Raw genomic sequence first — 18,365 nt, 5'->3', positions numbered from 1 at the left:
TGTTCACTGTCTGGCTGAACAATCAGAGACCAACACCCAAAAATCTATTTTACAATGGAACTGGAAGCTAATAACTGTCTGCCCTTCCTGGATACACTAATCACACGTCTTCCAGATGGTTCCTTATTATTCTCAGTTTTTATAAAACCCACACATACAGGGAGATATTTACGCAATCGCACCATAACCCTTCTCAACAGTATGGTATCTTAAAAATGCTAACCCACAGAGCAAGAGAAATATGTTCCAATGATGACAATGCTCTTGCTGCTGAACTGGCTCACTTATGCCACATCTTCTTAGCCAATGGCTATAATCCTCATAAGATAGACAAAATATTAAATGCTCCAAGAGATCCCTCCTACTATCCACCACAGAGAACTACAACAAAACAGTCACCATCCCATACATAAAAGGCACATTGGAAAAGATATCTAGAATTCTCAATCATCTATGCACTGTATTTAGACCATGTGTCAAATTAGCAACTCTCGTCCATTCACTCAAGGACATTATCTCTCCTTTATCACATCCAGGAGTCTACAAAGTACCCTGCTCATGTGATCAAGCTTACTTCAGTCAAACAGGAAGAGCTGCGGACATCCACATCAGTGAACATAAAAGATACATCTAGCACTATCGCAAGTTATGGCAAGTTGGGCCTAGCAGACCACGCTTTGGATACCCCCTGCATACAAGCTTTTACAAGTCAGAGAGATTGTTCTTAGAAGCAACAGAAGCCTTGAAACATACTCCAAATCTTAACAAATATCAAATATGGCTGTATAAATTTGCCTAAGATTTGGGAGATAGTCATCTTAAGATAACTAGTACCTGCTTTCTCTCTGTTTTTTTTTTTTTTTTTTTTTTTTTTTTTTTTTTTTTTTTTTACAGAGAGGGTGTGTAAAAATAATCATATTAAAAAAAATTCTGAATATTTTTACGTATTAATTATGCTTGTTAGTTTTGTTTTCATACACGCAGTGTCTGCACTTGTGATGTGCTCGTTATGAAAATGTTATATTAGAAGTAACATGTAGAGAAGTAAAAAAAAATTTGATGTACTTACTAAACTGAATATTTGTGTTACTTATAAAAAAGTTTGTTGTGGTTTAAAAATGTTGAATTTTGTGTTTTGTGAAAGTCTTTCTCTTAGCGCTAATGGATACAGCGAGTCAGCCATTTTATTGCAGTGCGTAGTTTCTGACTATTGTGGAGTGCGCATGCTCCCGGAGAGGATTTTGATGTGTGATTGACAGCTGACAAGGAAAGCGTTGCGTATCCAAGTAACGGTTGTAAACAAGAGAGCGTTCGGAAGTTTTTAGAACACTGGCCGGTAAACATTTAAGTTGGAAGGAACTTGATTTTTTTGTGTGTGGCAGTCGGAAGAAATTTTATAGTGTATTCTGAAAAAGGAATAGTGGAAATAATAGGTTTCAAGGAGGAATAAGTAATGAATAAAAGGAAATCTTGAAACTGTAAGTTTTTTTAAAGTGGAAAAAGTTAAGACTGTCATTTAGTATTGTGAATGAAAGAAGAACTTGTTGCTTACATTCTAAAGTGAATGTTTTTCTTAGAGAAAATATTGATAAGGAAGTTCTATAAGTATTAAGGATGCCTGAAAGTGAATGTTTAGAAAATATATTGATTAAGAAGATTTATAGGTATTAAGGATGCCTGATCTGATGAGTATTGCTACTAAAAGGAAACAAGATTTAGTCAAGAAGACTTTAATGTGTGTTACATTGATTGATGAAAAGGATCCTGAAAATGAAGTACAGAGCCGTATAACTTCTGGAAAAGAGCCTTAACAGAAAGAGAAAAAGACTATGAACATTTTTTTGTGATTGTGAAAGAAAAGTGTTGTCTTAAGAGTAAGTTTATATTTTTAAATAAGGCCTTGGATCCATATAATCTGTAGTTATAGTTATGTATTACTGCTAGAAGTGTATATATATTGTTTTAGTTTTATTAAATGTGTTTATTTTGTACTTGGTTTTTGAGTCAATGATTAGTTGGATTCTGAAAGAGAGAGTTAAAGTCATTGCACCAATTGGAGTGAACTTTTGTGCAATACAATAACATATAGGGACACTCGGAGTCAAAATAAAAATAATTGTTAGTAAAAGAGATTTATATAATAATTCACCTCATAATTATATAGTATAATTATTAACAAAGGCACAGCCGGTAGACTAAATAGTTAATATACTATATATATATAAATAAGGAGGGAATATATAAAAAATAACAGGTGCCTAATTAGGACTTTAGTATTTGTGTTGTTGCTACAATTTTTCAAACCAGTCTCATTATGACACCATGTTGTTGTTGTAGTCTCACGTACATACTGTGACAAACTGTTTTGTGCTCTGAAGATGCTGGTTATAATATCAGCAAAATATCAGCAGAAAGTCAATAAATAATTATTTACTTATCTATTTGTGTTCTGATATATTACTGTCAAAATTAGTCAACGTGTACGACAAACGCATAGGTCTTTCTACACGTTTGGAGAGTTGTGAATGAGTGGAATGGGTTGTGAGAATCAGTTGTGAATGCTTTGTCTGTTAATGGGTTCAAGGAGAACCCATTAATATGGGTTGATATTAATATGATAGATTGTGTGATAGTTTGGGTCTCCTGTGATGAGTCTTTGGACTCCATGAAGATGCCCATACAATAATAAGGTGTATCCAGAAATGGAACTGTGTTCTAGTTTTCAGTTTCAGTAGTGAATTGTATGTTTGTGTTATTTGATCAGGATCAGGTAGTTGATGTAATTGCTTAACATTAGCAATTCACCATTGAAATTGGGGGGAAAAAAAAAAAAATGAGAGAGAGAGAGAGAGCAATAATAATTTGCTCCAATGAGCAAGCTCTTAGGCATGAATTTCAAATGATCAGTATTACTTTTATAAACAATGGCTATAGCAAAAATAAAATACTATCAAAAAATTATTCTGAAGACCTTGGTGGACCAAAGTTAAGAGCTTGGTCTACCTTTACCACGAGTTACCTCAGTCCTGAAGATACTTCAGGCGTAAACTTTGTTTGCTTACACTTGGATAAAGGATTAAACTAAATTTATTACAGTGGGGAAAAACTTCCAACATCTTTCTCTAAATCCAGAGTAATTTAATAATAAAGTGAGACACCTTTTGGCAACTCGTATAGGTAAATATGACTTCTCCATTACTTCCACCTTAGTATCACCACTTCTGGATCTGGCTTCCACTGACGAGACCTCAATAAAGGTCGAAACTGGTCTGGATAGTGGCTCTTCCCTTAATGCATAGCATTATACATGTCTGCCAGGAGATGTGCTTTGCATTATGGGAGATACTAAGACAAGTGATGAGAACTTGGTCCACCTTTATCACGAGTTGCCTCAGTCCTGAAGATACTTCGGCCACAAACTTTGTTTGCTTACATTTGGATAAAGGATTAAACTAAATTTATTATATTCTGAAGACCACCTAAAAATAACACACATTATAGTAAAACCACATCGTATTTCACCTATATATAGGAAAGTTACAGATGAAGTGGATTCAGTATACGATTGGGTGAATTGGAGTGGGGAAGCAGATCCTAAAACCTAACGAAACAAGCACAATACTAAACAAATGCAACCTTCATACCATCTTTAAATTCTATAAATTAAAGAACTTATTCAACTCCTGCAAGGATCTGCTTCCCCACTCCAGTTCACCCAATCGTATACTGAATCCACTTCATCTGTAACTTTCCTATATATAGGTGAAATACGATGCACAATTCCAATCCAGAAAAATTAATTCAAATGAGATATCAAACTTTATATTTATGGTAAATCAGGACGTACTGATTATGCACTGGGTTCTCTACACAGAACTGCTTGAAAAGCCACATGTTCCTGATGCTATACCAAAACTATGTGTGAATACAAATTTAAAGAGGCTTGTGAAATTCTAATCAGTGACCCTATTTTCAACAGGAATGATGGACTAATAATCTCAAACATATGGATGACACATTCATCCCACATAACATAATTTCTGTTTCAAACAGGCTACAATAATTAATACTCTATATACTAATTTGGTATTGTGGGAATTCTGAATAATTTAATATGGAATAAGAAATTAGCCAAAATACAAAATCAGCAGTACACAAGACAGTGTATACTGCTATCTTGTGTATTGCTCTGTTCATGATTAATTTTTCCCAGAATTCTCACAGATATAAAATAGCATAGATGTTATAATTAGTTTTCTTCTACTTTTTAAAGAATTAAAGTTGGAAGTGAGCTGGACATTCTTATGAGAAAAGGAAGAGAATGATATAAAAAGGCAAAAACAGTTGCTCTGGAATGGAACAAGAAATTGAGATCTGAGTTGTGTGAATTGAATTACCTAAATTAAACATGTACGAGATCAAACAAAATGGGAGAATATGAATCAGGCTTGTCCAGTATTGGTTTGTCAGGAATTAAGAGCAACAATATAAATCTGACTTGATATAAATAGATCTAGATAAATAGATAGAGATAGTATTAGCATGACTATAATTTTTTATTTATTATTACCTCAGCTTCACGATCTGCTAAACACCTTTTTTGCATAGTAGTGTCTGCTAGAGCTTGCTTTAATTTTTCTTCCAAATTAATACACTCTTGAAGCTAGGAAAAAAAAAAGTATTGCACTAAAGTATATCATGTTTTATTAGATCATATATTATTCTGATATTATCAGATCATTAGAAATGGATTATGCTAAGCTTAGCATAGTCTATTTCTAATCAAAAATCTATAACACAGCTTTTAAGACTTTTTTTTAAATACCTAGTAAGTAAATCCATTGGAGAATTTAATCAATTTTACTGTGATGAAATTTCTTATGATACTAACCACTCAAGTGTGTTTTATCTTCTAATTTTTTAATGCATTTTGTATATTTTATTTTATAATTTTCTTATGGTAGTAGAAAATATCCAAGAGAAATGCAGTCAGGCATAAAATCAATACTTAAGATAGAAAAAAGCTATTAAAAACCTGAAATATGGAAAGACAACTGGAATAAATGATATTCAACCAGAAATGTTCAAATATGGAGAGATTTAGGTGGAAGATGAATTTTGTTGCCTGGTGTGAGACTACTGCCCTGCTTATTGGAGGTGAAGTGGCTGAAGAAGTTCCATGATCTAGAGCAGGGTTTCCAAACTATGTAAAAATAAATAAAAATTACAAAAAATATATAAAATTGATTAAAATGAAAAAAATAAAAACTCTCAGCTTACCCATGGTACATCTACTATAGGTTTAGTAATAACTTTCATATGTGGTAACCAAACAAACAAAAAAAAAAAATAAATAAATAAATAAAAGTTTTACAATGAATGTTTTGCACTGAATAATTCAGAAGACACAGTCAGAAGGTTGAATCTCAGATGACTGAAAAAGAGCTGTCATAGTACCTATACACAACAAAAAATAATACTGACTGTGAGAATTACAGAGGAATTTCCCAGCTGAATGTTCCAGGTAAAATTTATGTAAGCATACCTGAGAAGAGGTTAAGAAAAACTAGGAAACAAAAACTTGAAGAGCAAGCCTGGGTTCAGGGCAAATAGGGGTTATCAGGATCAGATTTGTGGTTTAAGATAGTTGAGAAAGAAACAAATTTCGATATCAAAATTGGAGATGTTAATCTCAGCTCTTTACTTTATTCAGATGACTTCTTTTCTTTCATGATATTAGGTTTATGGGCCTGTTCCAGCCCCACACCATCTCTTTAAGGATCTTCCTCTATTTCTTTTTTCTTTTATAGTTAAGTTTTTCTTTTTTTTGGTCTATTTGGCAAATTCTGTTCACATGTTAAATCCATCTGTTTCTATTATTTATTATCTATTGCTTATAAAGTTCCTATCCTATCCTTCTCATTCGTCCCTTAGGACGGGTTGGATTCATCCTAATTAGGGGCTTATGATGAATTAATGCAGCCAGTTCGTCACTCCTCTGCTGCATCCCCTAAGGACAATATTCATGACTGCAATCTGTGTGTTCACGGGGCCAGTTTGCCTGTTCTGGGGGATGAAAAACCCTCTACCAGATAAAGGTTCCTCACATCAGTGACAGGAATCGAATCCAGGTCTTTCTGACCAAAGGGCTTTGTCTATAAAAACTGAGTTATGGAAGATCTGCTTATAAAAGTTGGTTCTTGTTAAACAATAGATAATTGTAATTTTTTTTTAAAATCTGATTTAGTGTAACCTTCTGCTCTTCTTAGAAATTTCATTTCTGCTGATGTTATTCTTAATTGACTTATTATTATTCTTTTTTCATTGTCCATATTTCACTTCCATATAATATAACAGATTTAGCTAAAACACTGAATGTTCCTAATCTTGTTATTATTATAATGGATAATATATATTCATTTTAAATTTTAGTCAGATTATATTTTCCTGAGAGTTTATGAGAATATAACTTTTGTCATGGGAGTTGCCTTTGGTTTTGCACTACTTAAAAGATATGAATCCAGCCCACGGGCTCACATATTCACCTTTTATTAGTGCATCCAGGCCTGACAGCTGTTTCGAACTGTTGGTTCTCATCAGAGACCAGGCATTAACCTTAAGAGGGCAAAATCCCTCTCTAACCATAGCAAGCATCTTACGTAAGAAAGTTATATTGTTCATAAGTGAATTCCTATTAGGTGCATAGATAAATAAATCCTAATCTTGTATTTCTTTGTATTAAATTTAGTTCAATGATATCATTAATTATGCCTATATTATTATTATTATTCATGACACCTCCAAGGAGTCCGAAGACTCATTGCAGGAGGACAGCTATTATACAACTCTCCTTCTATGTTTGATGAATTTATTAATTTTATGTTTTGGATCTGTTTTTTTTTTTTTTTTTTTTTTGGTGGGCATATATTACTACCAAGATGATTAAAATTATTGACTTGTTCAAATGGTTTGTTATTTAGAATTATGTTGCATTTATTGGATCCATTAATCTAAATGCCATATTTGGTATGAGAATATCTTGATTAATACAATACAGGATTAATAATTAATCTTGTCCAAAATGTAAGAGAGAGACAACTTTCTATTTATTTAGGACTATAAACATCACCTGATGTTATACTCTTAAATAAATCCAGTACAGGTTTGCAGGATGAACTGCTATAAGAAATTTGGCAAGAAAATCTGCAATACATAATAAGACAAAGACTATGAATATAGGCAGGAACATCAAAACATCAGCTTCATTTTGAATAGTGAAGCTATAGAACAAATAAAATATTTCAGCTATTTGGGCACAATTTTTAGTGAGTAGGCAAATAAAATATGGAAATGGACAATATAATTAGCAAAATTGGTATAGAGGAGAGTCAACAGAAAAAATTTATATATAATAAGAGAGAAATCAGTCAAAACACTAAACTAGCTAGCTGTATACAAGACAGTATTCAAACCAATTTTAACTTATGGATGTGAGAGCTGGGTTAGAAATAAGACAGTTAACTCTCATGTCTATGTTATCTAGAGAGCCATAAATAGGAGAGGTCAGACCATAGATATAAAACTTCAAAGAAAAATTAGATGAGTGGATATCAATTGCAGAATCACATGAAATATGAAGACATTAGTAAGGAACTTGACATTGCTACCATTCAGGAATGTGTGTGTGTGAGCAGAGCTAATCTCAGGTGGTGTGTGTGTGTGATCACTTAAAATGGAAAAGGAAAGATGAGCAAAATAGGTGTTTGATGCCATGATGGCATGAAAAGACCTAGAGGAAGATTAAGATCTATTTAGGTGGAGTAATGTAATTAAAATTGCCTTAGTTCATTATCATCATCAAATTTCTGATATACATACACTCAGGGCAAGGGGGGGTGTATAGGATATTATGATTAGTACTATATGAAAAGTTTACATCATTAAATAACTTCTTTTCTTTTAGGGTTACACGGTGATCAGCATTCATTTTAAAAATTTTATGGAATTTACAACCGTGTTAAAAAAAACTTTTTTTATTATCCCGACGTTTCGATCTTCACATCAAGATCATCATCTGGAGCGTACATAAATATACAGGACAAGCTGAGTTACATCATTAACTGTAAGCTAGAGAAACAATGATTTGATCACATGTTATTCTACTGGCATGACCTCTAGTGGAAAAAAAATAAAAAATAAAAAAATAAAATAAAATAAAAAATAAATTTTTATATCAAGCTAAATTCTATTTTTACAATGACGGGAATAAACATTCTTTTAGATGGTTTTCTTTCAGAAACAATTGGTGTCCTATTTTTAGTATTACAATTCTTATTTTTGATTTACAATACTGGATTTTCTACAGTCCTGTTTATAGTTGTTCTTGGTGAGGAAGGTTGTCACATTAGAAAAAGATGATTTATTAGTCAGTTTTGACGTCTCTGCCCTCTTTACGAATGTCCCAATCAATGACACAATCCTTCTCCTACAGAACAAATTCCCTCCAGATATCACGGCGCTTTTTGCGCATGTATTACGGTTGGGTTATTTTGTATGGCAAAACGCCCACCTTCTACTTACAAAAAGAAGGCACAGCCATGGGCTCATCATTATCCCCCCCTACTGCTAACTTTTACATGGAACATTTTGAGCAACTTGCCCTAGATTCTTCCCATCTAAAACCCAAAGTCTGGCTTAGATACGTTGACGATGTTTTTGCAATCTGGTCTCATGGCCACCAGACATTAGACACATTCCTTAGCCACCTAAACAAACAACACAAACGCATACAGTTCACAATTGAAATTGAAAAACACAACACACTTCCATTTCTAGATACGCCTGTCACACGTCTTCCCTCGGGCAATCTTTCCTTCACTGTTAACCGAAAACCGACACATACGGGACAATATATACACATAAACTCCTACCACCACCCAACACAAAAACTAGGTGTCATCAACATGCTAAAAAACAGAGCTCAGACAATTTATTCCAGTGAACAGGCACTGAAAGACGAATTTAAAATTATCAGTAATAACTTACAAAAAAACAGATACAGCCAAAACACTATAAACAAAATTCTGTACAAAACCACAACAAAAAACAAAGACAAACCAGACTACAGTAAAACTATAACCATTCCATACATTAAAGGAATATCAGACAAAATAAACAGTACCACAAAAGTACAACCTCAAAGCCACTTTTAAACCTCCTGCAAAATTAAAAAGCTTACTCAACTCATCCAAAGACCCACTCCCTCCACTAGCTCACCCCGGAGTATACTGGATTTATTGTACTTGCAACATACCATATATAGAAGAAACAGGACGCACAATTCCTATTAGACAAAAAGAACATAAACGACACATTAAATATAATAATTATGGTGAAGCTGGCCTTTCTGATCATGCCCTGAATACCTTACACAGAATTGACTGGAAAACCACCAGCTGTCTACATCACACTAGAACATGGTATGAACAGAAATTCAAGGCAGCCTGTGAGATTATCAGCAACCACCCCAATCTGAACAACGATGGTTTAAAAATCCCAAACATATGGAAGGTATATATTCGACCTTCCTCACCAAGAACAACTATAAACAGGACTGTAGAAAATCCAGTATTGTAAATCAAAAATAAGAATTGTAATACTAAAAATAGGACACCAATTGTTTCTGAAAGAAAACCATCTAAAAGAATGTTTATTCCCATCATTGTAAAAATAGAATTTAGCTTGATGTAAAAATTCATTTTTTATTTTATTTTATTTTATTATTATTATTTTTTTTTTCCCACTAGAGGTCACGCCAGTAGAATAACATGTGATCAAATCATTCTTTCTCTAGCTTACAGTTAATGATGTAACTCAGCTTGTCCTGTATATTTATGTACGCTCCAGATGATGATCTTGATGTGAAGATTGAAACTTCGGGATAATAAAAAAAGTTTTTTTAACACTGTTGTAAATTCAATAAAATTTTTAAAATTAATTAAATAACTTCCTATCAATGAATTTTCTTCAAATCAATCTGAGATCAGAACTGTCAGGACTCCAATATTATTAGTTCTTATATTTTGATCTTCTTAGACACTTCTTACTTACCAATCTACCTAGATTTTGGTGTTTTTCCTGGCAAAAAATACTTGTGTTAACCATTCTACTCCCATTCTCTCTGTGTATGTGTGTAATAATACCATCTGAGATTAGTAGTATAATAGATTAATAGTATAATTTACATACAACAGCCAGTTTGCCTGCATATGGGATGAAAAACCTCAGTTTCTGGGAGGAAAAAGTCTGCCATATCCATATAAAACTGGCTAAGTCATCTTCATTTGGAGAGCACTGATGAAGGCTTTTCATGTCCTAGACAGGATTCAAACCCCGGCATTGTGGAAACCAACTGAGCTATAGAGGCACAAACAGAGAACGATAGAAGACTGAAATATAAGATCTGAAAATACTAGAGTCCTGCAGATAGCAAGATTAATTTGGAGTAATTTGCATTATTACTAACTTCCTATCAACGATTTGAAAACTGTTGATAGGAAGTTAGCAATGATGTATACTTTTCATATAATACTTCATAGAATGTGGTAAACTAATTGAGAGTACAAATTAGGAATTTTACGATATTATTTTATGGCAATAAAATAGCACAACAGAGTCCTGTTCTAGAGATCAAATGACCTTTTTTTATTTTATTTATTTATTTTTAACGAATTATTATCATGGTATCCTGTAAATTCCTTGAGGAGCATACATATCAGGCAATAATGATGATAATGATGAATTTTAACAGCTCTTTAAAATATCATCTGTTTTTGTGTTAAGAACAGGCATAATCTGAATGTGATAAAGCGTCCAATATTGTTTCTGATTACATATCATCACTCGATGTCACTCAGTCAAGGTGTTGGATCCTACGTTCAACTCCGATGCATATTCTAGCTGTTGACTGACTCCACATTCGAACACAGAGAAAATTTATTTTTTAACTGCGCCACTCTATGTGTTCTAATTTGCATAAGCAATGTTGTGAAATCACCATCAGCTAGCACAATATTGTTATGAACTTAATTCAGGCCGAAATTCTCCTTACTATATATAAAGGGTTCCTGCTAAGATTCGAACTATTTTAATGAGCGGTGCAATGAAAGAAATCAGGCAAACACAAGATTCAACTCAAGAAAAATTATTTAATGCTTTAACACATGAATTTACATTAAAACAAGAATTTCTAGTAGGATTAATACAATTTAAGAATGAATAAGTCCTCTTTAAGACATTAGTAATTTACTCAGCTGAATATGTCATTTACGATTAGAATTTATGCATATAAATTCTACTCTTCTTATTATCCAAGATTCCAAATACTGAAATACAATTTCACTCTAAACTAAACTATCGTTCAATGTACTTCAAATATTGATTCAGTTTAACTATTCAGAACAATTACAAAGCATAAGTCATCAGACATTCATTCAGCAACCTTTAAGTTTATCAATCTAACTCAATAGTTCTCAGAAAATTCAGTCTCAAATTTACACTGTGTTCTCTCGTAACAGGCTTCTTTATATCATACGTTCAATCTTGAACTATTAATCCAGAGATACTTCATATATTACGTTTACGAGGAAATGTTTCACTGTATCACACATTCAATCTTGAACTGTTAATTTCAGCAATATGAACTATATCATGTTCTCCAGAAACAAGCTTCACTACTTCACACGAGGCATAGAAAAGTTATCCTTACTGGTATAGACAGCATAGCTTCCTCGTTATGGAGAATCCTAGAAACTCTCCTTGGTTCTTGAACACTTTCACTTTGAGAACACACAAATATTATAGAATCCTGGGTTTCAGTAACCGATTAGTTAACTTGGGGGAATTTATCTTCTTGCTCTCGTAATTGTCTAACTTTCAATATTTCTTACTCATTCTTATTATTCTTTCGTCCAACGCTATCCTTCAGCGAGGCGATAGGAATTTATAAAAGAATAAGAGTTCGAAGAAAGATAAGTCAAAATACAAAGAGGTTCCCAGTCCTTCCTACTCCGTTCAGCCCCCAGGTTATTTCTTTTCCTTTTTATTGTGTCCTTCTTTTCATGTACTACCCATGACATCCTACTCTCCCTTCCTGCCAAAATCTGGTTCTAACTGGTTTTGTTGATAACGAACTGGCTTCTTGCATACTGTACAGTAACTCACAATAAGGCATGCGCTGGCTAAAAATAACATAATTTCTCACAACAACCAATCAAGTCTTATTTTGAAGAATTACTTGGATACATTACATTTTACTAATAACATAAAAAGATTACTTATTTCACAGTTTTTATCTCTGTTTTAGTAATATTAATTTCATAATAATAATAAGTGATATTTAATACACAGTTTTCATCTCTGTTTTAGTAATATTAATTTCATAATAATAAGTGATATTTAATACACAACTGCACTTCATCTCAAAACAATAAATGAACAAAATAAATATTAATAAACATAACTTGAAAGAAATCATATGAATAGCATACTATTAATAAGAGATTATTACTCTGATGAGCAAATTTGGCTTAGGGAATGGCTGATTATGTTGGACTTTGAATGAAGTATTAATAATTTCCAATTCTCCTCATTCAGAATCCAACAAAGGGATATCACTATATCTTACTTTCACATTTGTTATACTTGACAAAATATATTCTTGTTTTAATCCTACTCCCAGATCAGTTTTAATCTTTATTGAGGCCGCATCTAAATTTTCATATATAAGTAATTTTTTTGTTAAGTATAATATACATTGCAAACCAAGGGAAAAATCTTTCCACAAGAATCTCTCAACCAGAGTATTTAATAATAAGGTGATACAGTGATGTCCAAAAGCTAAGGACGAACTACATTTTTACCTGTATATGAAAAAATTTTCATAACTACAGCCAAATGTGGACATAAATTTATTGCCAGCATGCTAATAAATTATATTCCACAAAAATTTGTTATACATTTCGTAGAATTAAATTGCAATACATTTTTGGCTAAAGTCACAAATTTCCTAAGGACATAATTAAGGAATTAATGTATAGTGCTTATAGAAAACTATGCAGAGAGACATTTCAGTATGGAATATGTCCACCCCCGAACTGCAATGTAGCTCTTACAATGTCATACCATGCTAAGTAGCAAGTGATTTAGGAGTTCTTGAGGCAAACTGGCCCACTCTTCCTTCAGAGCAAGGATAAGGCCTTTTAAGCAATAATGTATCTCTACTATTTGGTTTGGTTCTGTTATCTCCCCACTATCAGCACTTTTCAAAGTCATCCTTCCATATTCATTCCTCCTTTTACTTGTAAAATAGTGAAAGAGCTCTTTAGGATTTATTTTGGCCTCATCAACTAGTTTCTCTCATATAAAGCTTTGGCCTTATTTACCATACAGGTCAGCCTTCTTGCCTGTGCCATGTACTGCTCATGAGTATTCTAATTGCCTTCTTCTTTATATTGTTTCTACAACTTTTCTGCAACTCTTGCTTGATGATGTTGTTCATCCATCTAACTCCTACCTGACATATCCTTCTGACCTGTTATACATTATGATACTGATTTCTTCAAACACCCCTTGACCACCTTTCGTACACCACCAACACTGCTCTCTTCTGATTTCTTATGCTCAGTCATCTGCTGAAAGCTGACCCCTCAGCTTGTCATAATCACTTTTGTAATTCCACATATATCCCTTCTTAACAAAATTCTGCATGTCTGGACTACTTTTTCTTTTAACATAGTTACTGATTGGATTATGAGAAAAGTTACAGCCATAAGGAAAGGAATAAAAAGGAATCCTACACTGCATGGAAAGAGGTCAATGGACATCCCCATGGGCAAGGTGCATCATGCCATGTAATAAGTCACGTGTTTGTAGCTGGTATAAACTGGAGGAATATGATACTCTCAAGTCAGTGCAACTGTGTTGAGTGAAATAGCTATGAGAAGGGAACTGACAAAGTTTGAAAGAGACATTGTGACAGGATGCAATGTTGCAGGCCTATCTGTTTGGCAAATTGGGCCATCCCAGGTCAACAATCAGAGATAACATATTGACATGGAAGTGCAGAGAATTTGCTATCTGCAGTGGATGACCCACCACGTGACTGTAGAATGCTATAAAGGATAATATGTAAAATATGCCATTCGCCAGCTGACATGCTGGATGCGGAGTTCCAAGCATCGACTGGAACACAAATTTGCACAAAAACATTCAGAACTGAGGCTCACAACATGTGTTTCCATGGTAAGACTGCAATATGCAAGTTCAACATTACCTGAACCAACACGCAGCATCTTTCTCAGTGGTGCAAAGAGCATGTACAATGGGATGTGGAAGCTTGGAAGGCTGTTATGGAGCAATGAATCATGCTACATCCTCTATTGAGAAGATGGATGGATGTGGGTGTGGTAAATGCCCAGTGAATATCTCTTACCACAGTGCATAACCCCAACTATGAAATTTGGAGGTGATGGTATGGCCCTGTTTTTCCTAGTTTGGAGGAAAAATAGGGCCATACCATCTTGGACCTCTGTGAACATTGAATATTGAAAATTGAATCATGAACATTGAATTCTGAGAGGTATCTGAACATTCTGGACAATGCAATGATTCCTACTTTGTGATGTTTATATGAAAATGATCAATTGTCTCTTTCAGTAAGACAATGCACCATGTCATAAGGCTGCTGCTGTAACTGCATGGTTTGTCGACATGAACGTCACTACACTTGACTGGCCTCCATAGAGCCCTGATCTCAACCATATTATTATTATTATTCCTGACACCTCCAAGGAGTCTGAAGACTCATCATGGGAGGACACCTACAACTGTCTCAACCACTACACTGAACCTCTACTACGAATCAACGCCATCTACCGCCCACCTCCACAACTGGTATTCTATGTCTGTAAATTGCATGTGTTCTGAAGGGCCAATTTGCCTGTATGAGGGATGAAAAACCAGAGTTTCCGGGAGAAAAAACCCTGATATATATATATATATATATATATATATATACATTGAACATCTGTGGGATGAACTGGAGTGTTTGGTGAGGTCAAGGGACCTCTGCTCCACAACAGCCCAGGACCTCATTACATGCCTACAGGAAGAATGGTCCAAAATTCTCATTGATCATTATTGTATGATTGTGGAAAGTATGCTGTGAGTATGCCATTCCTCGGCCATTGCTTCAGAAGGATTTCAGAAATGCCATCACAATCCCCTATATCTGTGGGACATCAGAATAAATAGCCAGGTCTTTAAAAAAGTACAACCTCTACACAGCTTTTAAGCCCCACCAGAAACTTGCTACCCTTATCCGTTCCACCAAAGAGCAGCTCCCCGCCTCAGTGCCTAGAGTATATAAAATATCCTGTTTCTGCAAGTTGGCTTACTCTGGACAGACAGATAGATCAGTGACCACACATTTAGAAGAATACAAATCATACATCTGCAATCATGACTATGGTCAATCTGGCCTTGCAGACCATATATTGGATACAACTCACAGGTTCTCCTGGAAAAAAACCACCATGCTCCACCATAGTAAATTTAAAAAGGAAAGACTGTTTTTAGAATCTGCAGCAGCATCAGAAATCAACCAAATTTAAATAAACATGGCATTTCATGGTGGATAGAATCTTTTCTTTGAGCTTTACCAAATGCAGGAATACCTTAGGAGTCTATCTCCTCCCTCTTTTTCATATACATAAATTACTTACTCTAAACTGCCATTAATTTTATTATAACTTTGCTGATCATATCACACTCGATTCATCCTACCCTTTCGATAAGCCATGTAGAGTTCAGACATCTCATGCTTCAAGATAATCTCAATGTCATCCTTCAATGGATCAGTAATTCTTCTCTGGTCACCTTCATTTCTATTAAAATACAGTCTTGCCTCTTTGCTTGCAAAAGGGAATTGCAGCTCACCTTCCTTTACCCACAGTAATATAATATAATACACAAATCACCAAACAAGATCAGATCTCTCTCTCTCTCCTTCCACTGACATTTACCTCCCGCCTTTCCTGGCATAAACACATTACATCAAAATTTGTTTGGGCTCTAAAACAAACTCTAAGCACTCTTTTCTGTTTGAGATGCTGTTTCTCACCCACCCAACTAATAACTCTATATAAATCCACTCATCCTTAGAATACTATTCATATATTTGGGGTGGTACACTGAAAACCTCACTAAAATTTCTCAATGATGCCCAGAGGAGAGCAATTCATCTTCCCTCAAAAGGCTCATTTCACCCTCTACTTCACAGATGCACTGTTTCAGCTGTCTCTCTTCTACAAGTATACTGTACTTTCTTGGTCACTGCTACAGTGAACTGGCAACTGTAATTTCTCCACTTTCCATTTTGGTCTGTTAAAACAAGAGCAGCAGCGGCCTAACCTCCATTTTCACTATCACTACAAACATATTAAAATGGCTTTTCCGCTTTCTCATTTGCTTGGAATAGTTTTCTTCACAAAAGTGTTTTGCAACAACTGCAACTTTCCAACTCCCCTGAAAATTATCAAAAGATTTCTTCTTTCTCAATATTCACTGTTACCCCAAACACAGTAATGATATGCTATAGGTTCTTCTAACTCTTGTGTATGGGATAAATATTTAAAAATAATAAAATAGAATAAAAATTAACTGATGCACGTATCATTGTTATCATTATGTATCATTATCACTATTCTCACTTTTGTCCTTTCTTCCTTACTTTTTCCCACAGTGTGCTATTTTACAGTTTTGTGTTTTAGACCTTTCTTTCATTAATTTCTTTAGTTAGTTCATCTTCTTTTTAATGATCTTACATTCCAAACTTCATTTTTCCCTGTTCAATTCATCAGTTCTGTATTGGCAGTCTGGTTGAAATTTTCATTTTCTTGAACAAAACAATTTACATCTTGAGACAGGCTACTAACCTATTCTTTTGATACTCCAGGCACCAAGAAGAGGGAGAGAGCTGCTCTTTGGTGGAATGATCTTACATTCCACCAAATAGGAGTACAATAGGAATTTGTACTCTACTACCTTGTACACACTTTTCACATTAAATTGACATCCACCATGTTTTGAGCATACTGTCAGCATATTCAAATCAGCCTGGAAGCTGTTTGCATCTCCTTGATTAACAATTATCAGACCAAACTTTGCACTATCAGCAAACAACTGAATATCTTCTTTCAAATTATTTCGTATATTATTTATGTACACATTAAACATCAGTGGTCCAAGTTCAGAGCCCATGGCACACTAATGGTCACGTGTCTCCTGGATTCTGCTCCTCCATACTACGTTTTGGTACCTGACCTCCAGCCACCCTTTTATCCATATCACCAGTTTCATATCCATCTTCATTTATTGCCGTTTGCATAACAGAGTTCCATGTGGTATCCTGTTAAACACCTTTGCAAATCCAGCAGTGTCATCATGCAGCCCATTCCCTTTATCAACTTAGTTGTCACCCTATTATAAAAAGTTAACAGATTACTAGAACATGACCTACCTTTCACAAAACTATGCTGCCCTCATAGAGTATCTATTCTCATCTACCCATTCCTAAATTCTCTTTTTGACCAACTTTTCCAGTACTTTTACCACAACACCTGAGATAATGACTGGTCTATATTTACTATAATTTACCTTCAACAGACTAAGATCCTCCATCATGCAAAGAAATTATTTTGCCTTCGTTCCACTCTCTTGGGACTTTGCCAGAGCTGAGACTTAAACAGCCTAGTCATAGACATTACCAGTTCCCCAACATATTCTCTTAAAATGCAAGCCAATATCCCATCCAATCTGACAGTTATATTTGCATTCAGATTCTGCAATACCCTAAGTATCTCCAATTCATTAACCTCTGTTCTCGCATCAGTCCCTAACCTCTGTTATAGCAATATCTTCACTTGGATGATGTACTCTTATAAATGATCACTCAGTAAGTCAACAATTTGTCTACCTATGTTACTTCTCTACCATCTGCATTCATTAAAGTTATCTTTTCATAGTCATTATTCCCCCTACTTGCCACATATTGATAAAACTCTTTGGGATTTCCTTTTGCCTATTTGGCTAATTTCTTCTTCTAATCTGATTTTGCTTTCTAAGGAAAGCAAAATCAGATTAGAAGTTGAATACAGTGCTCTTTAATACTACTGCTCAGATTTCATCTTCAGGCATGATCTAGAAAGCAACAGGATATGTGCTAGATGACTGAGAAGCCTTCTGATACACTATGTCAGGTCTGGTATGGTCTACTACCTTGTACACTGATGGGGGAGATACCATTA

The 18,365-nt window shown here is 34.3% G+C and overlaps 1 protein-coding gene across 1 annotated transcript in view; it reads right to left on the bottom strand.

Annotated features, from left to right (window-relative positions):
• The window catches only part of LOC150107721 (centrosomal protein of 120 kDa-like), a 284,452-nt gene that overhangs the window by 24,164 nt on the left and 241,923 nt on the right, over positions 1-18,365 (bottom strand). Inside the window, exon 14 of the mRNA XM_090392176.1 lies at positions 4,571-4,663. Coding sequence (XP_090248302.1) covers positions 4,571-4,663 — 93 coding nt within the window. The remainder of the gene's footprint in view (positions 1-4,570; positions 4,664-18,365) is intronic.

The sequence above is a fragment of the Typopeltis vanoorti genome, chromosome 4, assembly GCF_054136105.1.
Source record: "Typopeltis vanoorti isolate ZY-2024b chromosome 4, IOZ_Tvanoo_1.0, whole genome shotgun sequence".
NCBI lineage: Eukaryota > Metazoa > Arthropoda > Arachnida > Uropygi > Thelyphonidae > Typopeltis > Typopeltis vanoorti.
This window is presented reverse-complemented; position numbering and strand designations above follow the sequence as displayed.